We start from the raw sequence: 12,500 nt of genomic DNA, 5'->3' as shown, positions 1-12,500 counted from the left end.
AGCGGTTGCAAGCTGTGAGAAAAGCGTGCTCATTTTGCATACAATAGAGCACACGTCATTTCTTGTCAGCATAGCCAGCAGAACATGGGCAAAATGTAAATGCAAAATTGACCAATCAGAGCACATGTTGTCTCAGAATTTTGTGTGAGACTTTCTCCCACAACGAAATGGCCCAAAATTAAAACTTCTCACAAAGACTAAAAACAGGTTTTTCGAACAAAAACTCGTCAAGTATGGCATTTCTTCGTTTTTTTACTTCCAGATATTTCCAGAGACTTCTAAAGATTTTTAGCATTCTCAGCAATTAGACAGTATAATCCTCCTCAAAATCGCTGAAAACATGGTGGGGGAATTTCTAGAGAAAGACAAAACAACCAGAAGACATCAATTTATATGTTACCAGCAACCCAACCAAGTATCATAGCCTTTAGTAACTCTTTTTTTCCAACAATTTAAGTCTGGAACTCACTACCTCTGGACGTACAGTGTAGTGTCTGCTATAACGTAATCCTTTAAACAGCCAGCCTTGCCTGTTTTTAAATCCCTCAAGGTACCTTGGCCTAGACTGCAGTTGCACAGGCCTTAAAATGGTGCTGGCCTAACTCTTCCCCATGCCCTATTGGAAAAAGCTACATTTTGGGAGTAGCTCTTCTGAGTTCTAAGTTACTGAGATATCTGTTATGTACGTCATTCAGCAAGGGGTGTCGACGATGTAAAATCCAAGCCACCTATTCCTATCCCGCCTATCGACATCACTCGTGAATTTTTAGCCCTATGCGACCGTATCTGCTCACTGGTCTTCGATGAGAATACACAATATATTGACTTCAACTGCGAAGAGCTACAGCTAACTCAACTAGCTGCAATTTGTTATTCGAGGACACTCACCTCTTGATCCAAAAAGTCAAATTCCGGTGCGCATGTATACAAAGATGTATCAAAGTTCCTGAAGTTGGTGAACTTGGAGCGCAAGATACTTGCTATGTGTGCCTTAATATAAAGAAACAAAAAAAAGCACTGTTAAACGTTTGGCTATCTCATTTGCCAGAAGTCATTACACCACCTAAGAATAAATAAATCTTTCTTGGAGTTTGTATACATATGGTATTGCCTGTACCGTACAAAACTCTCTGAGCTATAGATCCACACCGTTGAACGTTATCATTAAAAGTTCAAAGTTCATCCCCTCATGAACTGAGCCGTATTCTCCTTAGACATCAATTTAGTTACTTCATGTGCATGAAAGAAAGATCCTTGAACGGAAACCTAGAATTTGAAAACGAAAGCAAAATCGGTTCCAACAGTCACAAAATATTTGCTTCAACTTGGCATAAACGTATGGTTAACTTACGTCATCAGCAATCCCAAGCATTTTTGCTGTAGCAAACTTGATTCCCACAGTCCCCACAACAAAAAGAACACCTTGAGTTGCCTGAGAAGATCCAATACAGTCTTTTTAGAAAGACTCATGAGAAATGTCTCGGATACTCCTGTCAGTCAGTCAGTCAGTCACCAACCCAACCAGTCAGTATGTCGGTCAGTCAAAACTGAGAGATAAACAATTTAAGCTAGTTCTACATCAAAGATCTTAAATTCACCTGTCAAATTTGATAAATCAAAGCGGCAAGCTATAACAACACAACGCTATGTGTTTGATCAGACGTACATTGAATGTTCTAAATTTAGTACTATTATAGCAACGTCGTCAGAAATAAGAATTAGTGTTTTTTTTATCATTTCCTACTGGCTCCAAATCCCCGAAGATTAAAACTACAACAAACAATGTTTTGGCACCCTGATATCCACTATAGGAAGTTTTTGGGGTCATTACATTTTTAAACTAAACTATCTATGGCATGTGAGCAACTTTTTACTGGTACTGTAGCAAAATTTTACCCTTATTTCGAAACAGAGTCAAATGAAACTTACCTAATAAAAAAGTGACACCAAGGAAATGCAATATTAATGTACTAAGTTATGTCCTTCAAAGGCCCACGTTCACCCTACAGGCACTGCGTGCCGTGAAACAATTTTCATACATATGAAAATCCCGCCAAAGCTGAAATTCATCCAATCAGATCGCTATGATAAGCAATGCGAATTTCCATAACAAAAACAAACAGTCGAAAAGCCTGTTGGTTGAAAGTGGGCCTTTAAGTAATAAATTGCGGAGTTATATACATGTAAGGTAAAGTCTGCTACAGGCCTAGAAGGCCCATCAGGCCAGCGCTTATATCCGGTTTCTCTAGCATGAAGCGACTAGGAGTATTTCTACTTCCCCCCTGGATGGGATGCCAGTACATCGCAGGGTTATCCCCAGCATTAAATTTGCTGGTACCCATTTATACACCTGGGTGGAGAGAGGCACGGTGAGAGTAAAGTGTCTTGCCCAAGAACACAACGCAATGTCCCCGGCAATTAAGGACCCAAACCCAGACTACTTGATCCGGTGTCCAGCACACTAACCATGAGGCCATTGCGCCAACCATGCACATGTATACATGTAGGTCATCAAAAAAATAGTACTTACCCAAATGAGGAGCTGGTGTGGCAATTGATAAATATAAGGTTCAAGCTTGGCTATAATCTAAAAACAAAATGATAGCAAAGCCAATGATCAAGGGATGGACGTAACAAATGAACTTAAAAGTTCAGGTATAATTATTAAAATTAATAGCAAAGATCATTGCTGTGACCTAACATTGTTAATTTGCCAACTAGAGCATCACTGACTGCGGTCCCCAGCACATTTGAATAACAAAAACTGTTTATTAACAGATAAGTTCTTTATACTGCAACATTAATAATTCTTAGTCTAATTGTTTTAACAATTTGTAGCTCAGTAGCAACCACTATAGCTCAAGAACAAACACCAGAAACAACTTTGTTTTCATACAAATAATTATCAGTTTTATTCTTAGTGTATGTTTTAAAAACAAAAGGTAAAGATTTTAACATCAAATTTGATTTCTTATACTTACTAAAGTTGTCATGAGGGCAGACAAGAAGAATGAACTGCAGGTGCAAAGGAAAAAGACCTTAGAAGCTGCAATTTTTGAATTTAACCAGCTGCGCAGTAGTGACAGATATAAAAAAAAGAGTTTCACTGCTTCAAAACAAAGGCAGTAACCATTTAAAAAAATCTGTGGCATATTATAGAGGGGCATTGGCTTACAGAGTTTGTGAACACTTGTTCTTGTCAAAGTTCAACAATTGTCACCTTGAACGATGGTGGTTAAAATTGAAAATTGTTAAATTTTGACCAGAAATCTTCAATCTCCATTTGGTCACCTGGGACCTTAGAAAATTTCAAACTCAGGCAAGCAACTCTCTGAGACCACTTGCTCAATGGACATTAGCATCCACTCAATTCTCTAATTGTTGTTTTTTTTTTTTGGAGCCTCGTCTTCAAAACAGTTCATTTTCCTATATTGCATGCATTCTTAGATCATGTGGTCCTTCTTCCTTCCATGTGTCAATTTTCGATCAGTTTACAAATGTAGAACTTGCTGAGGTTAGTTTGGATGGGATCCTTTTGTTTACCCGACTCCCCCCCCCCCCCCCTCCCCCCTGCGGTGGTTTTGTTTATTCTCAATAAAGCTTCTCTTGGTCCTATTCTCTAAGACCACTTGCCCAATGGACAAGCAGCCACTCAATTCTCTAATTACTAGAGAATTCAAAAGATGACTAGCAACAAAAAGCATGAAGTACTTTTCTGTTGTTGAAATTTGAACTTTTTTCTAGGCCTGGTAAAAGGAGAGAAAACCCATTTATAAAACTAATATCCAATCATTCATATAAGCTGATCTTTTAACATGTTTTAAAGAGAATAAAATATGAAAAAAGTAATTTTAGTCTTCCTTACCTAAGAAGCATAGAATTTCCAAACTGGATTATAAAGTTTAATACATGCCCCACCTACAAGACATTAATTTTGGAGTCCTTGTTATGAAAGTCTGAAACCCCAACAGGCTTCTTTTACAAAACAATTTTTACACAATCTTAAACCTTACATGTAAGTAATGACAAATGTTATCAAATAAACTGTCCCAACAAGACGTTTCAACCTAAAGAGCATGGTAACTGAAGGATTAGGATCATTCATTTGAAACAGTGATGTGACCTGTAAAAGAAACCAGCTGACTAAAACCACTTTTGCATTCATTATAATTTGATTCAACACAGGCATTGGTGTTGGGTTAATTGATACAAGCCACGTGGTGCATAACAATTTATAATGATTTTCAAAGCCTTGTGGATAGACTATTATTTTATTAATGTTCTATTCTGTTTTGTGTGCATTAAATCATAATTAATCAATTTGGTCAACGTTGTCTCAAAATTTGTCATTTTATAGTCAACTAGCTACATGCAGGCAGCTATTCGGTGAAGAGCCATGAAAAGATGCACTGTTATGAGAAACTAATTTAAAAATACTTCCTCTCAACCCTCTAGCAATGTTATCCCTCTGTTCCTTGTTTGTCTAAATTGCCCTCCTATTCAATGTCTTTCCGATTTCTGTGTGGCATTGAACAAGTGAATATTATGATATTTATTAAGCAGAAACCCATAAGGGTTAAAACGTGTAATGGCCCCTTGTGTGCTGGGAAACAAGCTTCTGAATATTCAATTTGCTATGTACCATATTTGGAACAACAAGAGAGAAACATTCAACCAATCAGTTTGCAAGAACACTGTGATGCAATACCACCAATGTTCTCGCGCGAAATTAACTGGAGCGAGGGGTTTCCAAATATGGTACTTAGCACTGAATATTCAGAAGCTGTGAACCCGCGTTACACATTTCAACTCTTATGGGTTTGATATAAGTTATGATTATCAGAAGTGTAGCATTCATGATCATCCACTATGGCAGGTGAGTGTGCTTCTGAGAAGGACTGTAAAATGACATTGACTGACATTTTGACAACCGCAGCGGAAGTCATATGACTCTTGAGTTGAAACCATTGACAATTCTACATTCACTAGGATGACAGAGCAAACAATTTGCTAATAACTACTAACATCAGTTGTAACAGAAGCAATGTCAGACCAATCACATCAACGACCGGAGTGTTTTACCATTTGTTGACTCCGAAGATGACTTCTGCTCAGAATGTCGATCAAAAAGTCAGTCAATGTTGTCGTAAACAGTCCAATTCTCAGAATTACATTCACACAGACAGTCATACTTCACTTAATATATGACATGACTCCTGAGTTCAAACCATTTACAATAATTAACTTACCAAAAGTCCACCTAAAATCACACAAAGTTTTTGTGATGTGATAAACTGAAGAAAGTACAGTCCAAACAATGCACATGTCTACACAAAAGGAAAGGTACTATTTTCAGCTAAGAGCATGGAAAATGAAATTTAAAAAACAATGGAAATTGAGTACTGTACATATACATGTACATACCTGAGTTAGCAAGGCAAACTGAGCAAACTAAAAATTAAATAATAGAACACAAGAAAAAGTGAATTAGCAACAGAGTTGGCAATGTCAAAAAAGTGCATCTTTTTGCTAGTTATATAATAACCAATAATTTGGCCAAGACATACAATAGATCAAAGATCAGTTGGTGCATGTCCAGTGCCACATTGGTATCAGACCAGCATTAAGAAGTTAAATACTCATACCTGCCAAGGAATCATGAAAAAGCTTGTTGTTACAGCAACTAATGATGAATGACGCCAATCAGCCTTTAGAGATCTATCAAGATCAAGATGTTTCAATGAGGATAAATGCAGTTTAACTCAGTTAACAGCCAGGAGCGATTGCAGTCAGTTGTTTTTAGTGGTTTTGTTATATTAATTTTGCACATCCGTTGGATTCCTCGTGCTTTGCGTGGTACAGCTAATTCACTGGTGTGGCGGGAAGAAGGAGTATTTTGTGTGGAGCAGGTTAGCAGTTTTTTCCCTCCCTCCCTCCCTCCCCACCCCTCTACTTTCCACTGTTTATCAGTGTGACAGGTGCTTGTCTTTTCGAGGGTATGCAGGGCTCGATCATGGCTGGCTTGTCAGGTTTTGCCATCCATCGTTGTAGTCTCCATCTTGGAGCTGGCTGCCAATAGTGGAAGCTGCAAGATGACTCAGGCACCCAACCTCCACTTAGCAACACAGTTGTTAAACATTAGAAACATTAATTTTTATATCATCACCATGGTCATTGCCACCATGACGGCTGTCACAGTCACAGCCCCATTTGAAGTTGTCGTCCTCATCACCACCACAATGATTGTCATTTATCATCGTTATCATAGCCCTGTCTCATACAAATGTTCAATTTCTTGAATGCCATAAACCTACTTGATAGTGAGAGTGACCGCCAGAAGTTGAAAGACAAGAAATGGATACGAAAAGCTCTCTCTCAATGGTGGGGTCCACATGACACGGGTGCTCTGTTGAGAAAAGAAGGTTGTAACTAAACAAAATCTTTAGCATACTGATGCTAATAAAAGTTAAACAGTTTAATTAGAATGTGGGGGAAGTAGCTAAGTATAGAGAAAATACAATACAAGAGATTTGCTTCCTCACTTAATGTAGGTACTGTATTTAGTGATAAAATCTTGTGACAGCAATTCTTCAACAATAAATTAGCTAGCGTAAATTAAGAAAACAACAGGCAAAACTTTTGTTTCATGTGTTTATACTGTACATGTACGTATACTGAGAGTAAAGCCTCTTTTTCTTTCAAGCCATGCTTAATATCATTCTAGTCTATCCAAAAATGCAACCTGAACTCACTGAGAAATTGCCAATACATGTACATGTATACAGTCCCTTGTACTATAAAGCCAAAATAAAAATTTTAGATGGGTGCAAAAATTATTAAAAGTCTGTTGGAAATTGATATTATATGATTTTATATTTTTAATAACAATAATATTGTGATGGTCATACCTCACCATGGTTATAAAAGTAAGATAGAGTTCCTAATAGTCCACCCAAGATACTGCCACTGAAAAAAAAAAAGAAGAAAATTATGCAGTCTGAGTCACTTGTTTGCTCTTTTCTTAAAACTAGAACAAAAATAAAATATAAACTATTCTTAAATTTTCAATTCCACGTATTGCATTCCTATCATCCTTAATTGCCCATTACTTCTTGGTTTTCAGCTTCAATAACATATGCACTGGTCAATAAAATTTTTGTTGCCAATTAAAGTCGAAGATCTGGGAAAGCATGTGAACCTTCCAAGAATTCAACTTTGAGAAGTTGTTAAAATTTTAATAAAACAATGAAATGGAATAACATATTCTTGTTCCATTTGTGCAAGTTTTCATATGATAGAAAGGTGGTAAAGCGAACTCACTATGGACATTTACCATCTCATACCTAATGCATTGACATAGAACATTAAATAATTTTCATTACACTGTACTCCTTACCTGAGATAGAAACAAAGCAAAAAGAACATTGACATCATCAGCCCAGTCAAATAAAAGATGGCATAAACATAGAAGAATGATAGCTCCCCCATACCTTGAGAAAAATGATATTAATGTCAAAAAATCAGACAAGAAATTAAAAAATTAAAATCCATTGTCAATCAGTTGCAAATTCAATTCTAACCCTCAGCTAATAAACATTTTGTTTCTGAACTGCCATTAGATTTTGTGTGCTCTTTATTTAAACTTATTGCGTTCGAGGTACAAGAACGTAACTCCTAATCAGTGTTGGGTCTACTGTGCATTATTGGGTGTCCTGTGCAATAAATAAGCGAGGCTTTTTTGTGGCGACACACATTTGCCTCGCTATGAGTCTCTTGCTTACGTTCTGTCTCACTTCAATGCACTAATCTATGGAGTGATTTGTGTGCCCTTGTTTGCTGAGGTCTGATATTCTGTTTTCGTAAACTTCTTTTAAAGTTTGCTGATTCAGAAGCTTCGTAAAGTGTACATATCAGTTTAATTCTCATGCTTAACACAGGAATTTTTAGTTATTGTTAAAAATCTTTCTGTATTCATTAGCAATCATTCTTTCAAATTTCAGAGAAATCGATCAGTCCGCAAATATTTTACGAATTTTTGTCAATGGTCTCTCAAAAGGTCAAGTTGATGTTATGCATAATCGGGCAAGTTTGGGCAATCAAGATACGTGTGTGACGAGTCACAAATCTTTTTTCACAAAATGTTCCCAAATCGCCATGCAAGTATTACCACTGACAGATTTTCCGAATATCACAGTATGATGTCATTTCAACAATCCTTTGTTCATTTCAACCGATTCCGATAAAAACTGACCAGTGATTGTCTTATTTCATAAACATCTGATGTGTCAAATTTCTAAGGAAACTGACGTAAATGCAATTTCTCAACAATCTTACGCTGACCGGCTGCAATTTTGCGGCCCTGGTGGAGGGGGGTGTGGGAAATGGATTAAAAAGTAAATTCAATTTAATTCATTTTGTCAAAAAGTTGATGATTCGATGCTCTTAAAAATAACCAAGAAAATGATCCGAAGAAATGTTTTTGAACAAAAAAGACCCGCATTTTAAAGCGCTGATCGGTCTTCGAACGACTGAGCCCTGTAGAAAATCTATTGCACCAAGGGCCTGTTTACATGGAGACAAGGTGAACCTTCTAGAAGGGGCACTCTCTTATAAGGGTAACCCTTGCTTATTGTATTTCCTGGTTTGGTTTACTTGAGAGGTAGGGTCACCCTAGGGGTAGGGTCACCCTATCTGCTTGGCAGGGTAACCCTCCTAGGAGGGCCACCTTTTTGCCATGTTAACACTTGAGGTAGGATCACCCTTCTAGAAGGGTCAACTTTTGTAGGATCAGATTACTGTCAGATTGCCGTGAAAGTCTGTAACGGCTTAGTGCTCATGCAAGCCCGGGGAATATTTTCGCCGTTCTGTGCTGGCCAAATCGTTTGAACAGAGTTCGGAACAGTCGGAGGACAACAGTGTCGACATTTTGCGAAAAGACGTAGATGATGATGAAACAATTGTTGACAAGAGCACAAGGGAAAGCCACTCGACCCGGAAAGATGTGGAAGAGGACTTGGCACATGAAAAATAAAAAATCCTAAGAAGTGGTCATGGACATCGGAAGCGGTGGAGATACTCCTGAAGTACATTACAGAATTCAAAACCAAATGCAAGTTTAACAGTGTGGACTTTGAGGCCGATCTATCCACAATGTATGCGAAATACACGTCTAACGACGGCGGTTTATTTTTCCGAATATTTTTGCCCTGAAATTGTTCAGGAGCCGGGAAAAGTACTTAAGGATATGAGCAGCAAGGAATATGAATTTTACCGAAAAGAGCTGGTTGTCTCCCTCGAGGCCAAATTCAATAATCACGATAGCCCTAGGGACAAGACTTTGCATGTAAAGGGGGGCTATCTTTTGCCCCTTATAGAAAGCTGAACAGGCCCTAAAACAAAATGTTCTATTAACATTTTCTCTGTACGCAAACCCTAACCCTAACCCTTAGCGTGCAACAACATGACCTACATGTAAAATCTCTGGAGACGTAGTCAACAATTTTGTTACATTATCCACAACACATATGTTGTCGGTAAATGAAAGATCTTTTTCAATAGTTGGCACCAATATGACAGTGCAGACATAACATACATGTACTAGTAAAGGTTGTGGGACTTTTTAAAATTATGTTGTGTGACTTACAGTTTTTTTAAAAATAAAGTAGGGGTAATCGGAGCTTAGGAGAGTGCGTTTGATATGTTTGTAGGCATACAGGTAGCAGTTGAGGGGGAAGGATGGATGGTTTGTGCGATAGATAAATCTTTTTTGTATATTTGAACATAAGGGTAGCACATCACCTTCCAAGAGTGGAGAGCTAAAAGTGCCAATCACACATCAGCAGGTCACTGTTGCTTGGTTACAGCTACACAGTTTTCCTTTATAGACCATGACATTTTGGACAGGGATTGAGGCTACGATAAACTGTTTCACTGGTTTTCACGCACTTCTGTATAATTTACAGTATATGATACATACAGGGGACCAACCTGTGACTTCGCCTATAAATGTTGTCAACTTACCCTCACAACTTTGAACAGGGGGTAGGTTGTAGCCTCTATTCACAGTATAGCACGTCTTGGTGTGAATGTCCATGCTCGTTGTCAACCAATCATACATACGGAAAGCAAATCCTAAGACAACCTGCCAAAAGAGAGTCATGCAAATTATAAAATACCAAAATCTGGACAACTTTAATAATGGGTAATACATACTTTGAGTAAGAGTAATGTAAATTTTGAATCAATAGAGACACTAAAGTTGCCTAAATTTTTTCTATTTAATTCAGAGCTCAAAAACTCAAATTTTAAACTAAACCTACAGCTGCAGGTTGAAACCAAGGCTAGGAATCCAACGTGGGACACATTAATAAGCAATGTGCCAACCATGTCCTCTTGAATAAAATACCCTCAACGTCACTGTTCCTTCATATCAACATAATAATTAGCTTTTAAAAGCATAAGGTAATTGGGCGCAATGGCCGGAAAGAGACCACAGATGCATTGGTGTTTAAATTGAGGGGAACACTGCGTTGTAACTGGTTAGCCTATGCGACTTCCCAATTGCATGACATAGAACAACCTCACTTATCTTCCCAGCACTATATATGAGCTGAGTGGTAAACAGTACATGCTGGATCACACAAGAGTATTGCTTAGCAAGCAATGTACAAAGGCAAACAAACCAACAAGCTTAGGCCCAGACTGAACCGCACCACACAGGCATGACCGAAATGAAGGCAAAGCAATATATCCAACCCATCTCCAAAGGGAGGGTGGGGAAGAGCTACATGTAGTTGGTTAATCATAGAAGACAAATTGCCAAGTGAACCTTGGATGGCAAACTGAGACTTTTATAGCTAGACTCTGTCCTTTAAAGTAGCCAGTTGTATGGGTTCTACTACGTATACGTAACAGGTAGGCATTACACATGCTTTTTAGCAGTAATGAATGAGGCCTTCACAGACTTGGCCAAAGCAGATGTACATTATAACCTGAGATCTTGGAACAAGGTCTTTTACAGTATTTACAATGAGATATTGATTTTATGACCTCGAACAACTGATTACAAAGAATGCAAAGATACTGGTAACTATTGTGACATTAATGGCCCTCTTAGTACGGGTTTGTTTGTTATTCATTTGTTTGAGCAGGTTGAAGTTTTGGCAGCTATTCAGCTGATGTGGACATGCCATTAACATTCCATGAACAGTATTTTACTGATTGGACAGTAAAATCTCATTTCAGAATGTACAAATTATCAGAGTCAGTTCTTAATTTCCAGAAAGTGGTTGTTTTCTAGACTGAGTATAGAATTGTGTGTAGACTGTCTACTACCTACCTCAGGGTATAAATTAAATCTCTTGAGTGTATTGATTGTATCAGGATACTCTGTCACATTGCAGTGCATAATAGCATAAACACCATCTACAAATGTTGGAGCTTCCACTATAGTTTTATAATAGGAATAGTAAAGACCCTGTAAAAAAATGTAAAATTTCATAATTTCAGAGGACCACATGGGGAGGGGGGGAGTGCAGATTTTTTATGGAATAACCCAATACTGAAATAAGATATTAGTTATTCACAAACTGTGTAAAAGTTTTTTCTTGCAGTGCTTGGACAGTCTGCAGGCAGTGGATACAACTTTGCTTTCTTGAAAGGATAACCATAAAGGGTTACCTTTAACTGCCATCTATAATGATGATGATGATGATGATGATGATGATGACGACGGCAACAACAAGGACAATGATGATGAGTCTTCACAAGTTTGTTCTTACTATCATTTTGCTTGATCCGGGCTGTGGTAATGAAGACTGGCTTTTTGCAATCAGAGGATCACAGAACATTGAAGGAGCGTTCACTGGCCCGGATAAATTCCACTAGGGTTTTTGGAAGTGGCTGGGAGTAATGGGGGTACCTTAAATAATATGGAGCTCTTACTCTCAATAATATTAACCCTTTCACTCCTGTGGGGTTCCCCATTGACGAGTAAAATCGTCTGGCGTTAGACAGAGTAACATCTATAAGTCTCAGTGGCCCTTACAGCAGTGAAAGGGTTAATACATGTAATATTAAATAATATTAAGCAATAATAAGAGGAATAATTATAATGAAATTAAACTAACACTTTACAGTGTATTACTTATTCCCTAACTAATTAAAAAAGTTGAACATACTTTCCCTAATCAAGATGATAAAGGTAGGGTAATCAAGATAATTACTACTAATAGTCTAGTAATAATAGTAATGCAGTCGAACCTCCACTAACGGACACCTCCTGTAAGCGGACACCTCCCAAATGAGGATACCAAACCGCGGTCCCGGCAATTTCTCCTCTAAAACACTAACCTCCCGTAAGCAAACCTCTCGTAAGCAGACACAGACTGGAGGTTCGACTGTAGCAATAGAGCGGTTCTCAATTGAGTGTCGAAAAACAAATACCAAAGTAATTACTTCGACCAATCACAGCAGGTGCAAACAGTGCAATTAAAGGCCCA

General features: G+C 37.9%; 1 protein-coding gene across 1 annotated transcript in view; it reads right to left on the bottom strand.

The window, feature by feature from the left end:
- The window catches only part of LOC138048154 (protein C-mannosyl-transferase DPY19L1-like), a 26,724-nt gene that overhangs the window by 13,137 nt on the left and 1,087 nt on the right, over positions 1-12,500 (bottom strand). The window contains exons 4-16 of the mRNA XM_068894589.1: positions 11,339-11,476; positions 10,021-10,141; positions 7,397-7,490; positions 6,909-6,966; positions 6,315-6,406; positions 5,646-5,718; positions 5,425-5,451; positions 5,250-5,327; positions 3,866-3,918; positions 2,982-3,015; positions 2,531-2,587; positions 1,352-1,432; positions 889-990 (exon numbers count right to left, since the gene is read on the bottom strand). Coding sequence (XP_068750690.1) covers positions 889-990; positions 1,352-1,432; positions 2,531-2,587; positions 2,982-3,015; positions 3,866-3,918; positions 5,250-5,327; positions 5,425-5,451; positions 5,646-5,718; positions 6,315-6,406; positions 6,909-6,966; positions 7,397-7,490; positions 10,021-10,141; positions 11,339-11,476 — 1,008 coding nt within the window. The remainder of the gene's footprint in view (positions 1-888; positions 991-1,351; positions 1,433-2,530; positions 2,588-2,981; positions 3,016-3,865; positions 3,919-5,249; positions 5,328-5,424; positions 5,452-5,645; positions 5,719-6,314; positions 6,407-6,908; positions 6,967-7,396; positions 7,491-10,020; positions 10,142-11,338; positions 11,477-12,500) is intronic.

The sequence above is a fragment of the Montipora capricornis genome, chromosome 1 (assembly GCF_036669925.1).
Source record: "Montipora capricornis isolate CH-2021 chromosome 1, ASM3666992v2, whole genome shotgun sequence".
Lineage (NCBI taxonomy): Eukaryota > Metazoa > Cnidaria > Anthozoa > Scleractinia > Acroporidae > Montipora > Montipora capricornis.
The sequence above is the reverse complement of the archived record's forward strand: the minus strand, read 5'-3'. Positions and strand labels throughout refer to the sequence as shown.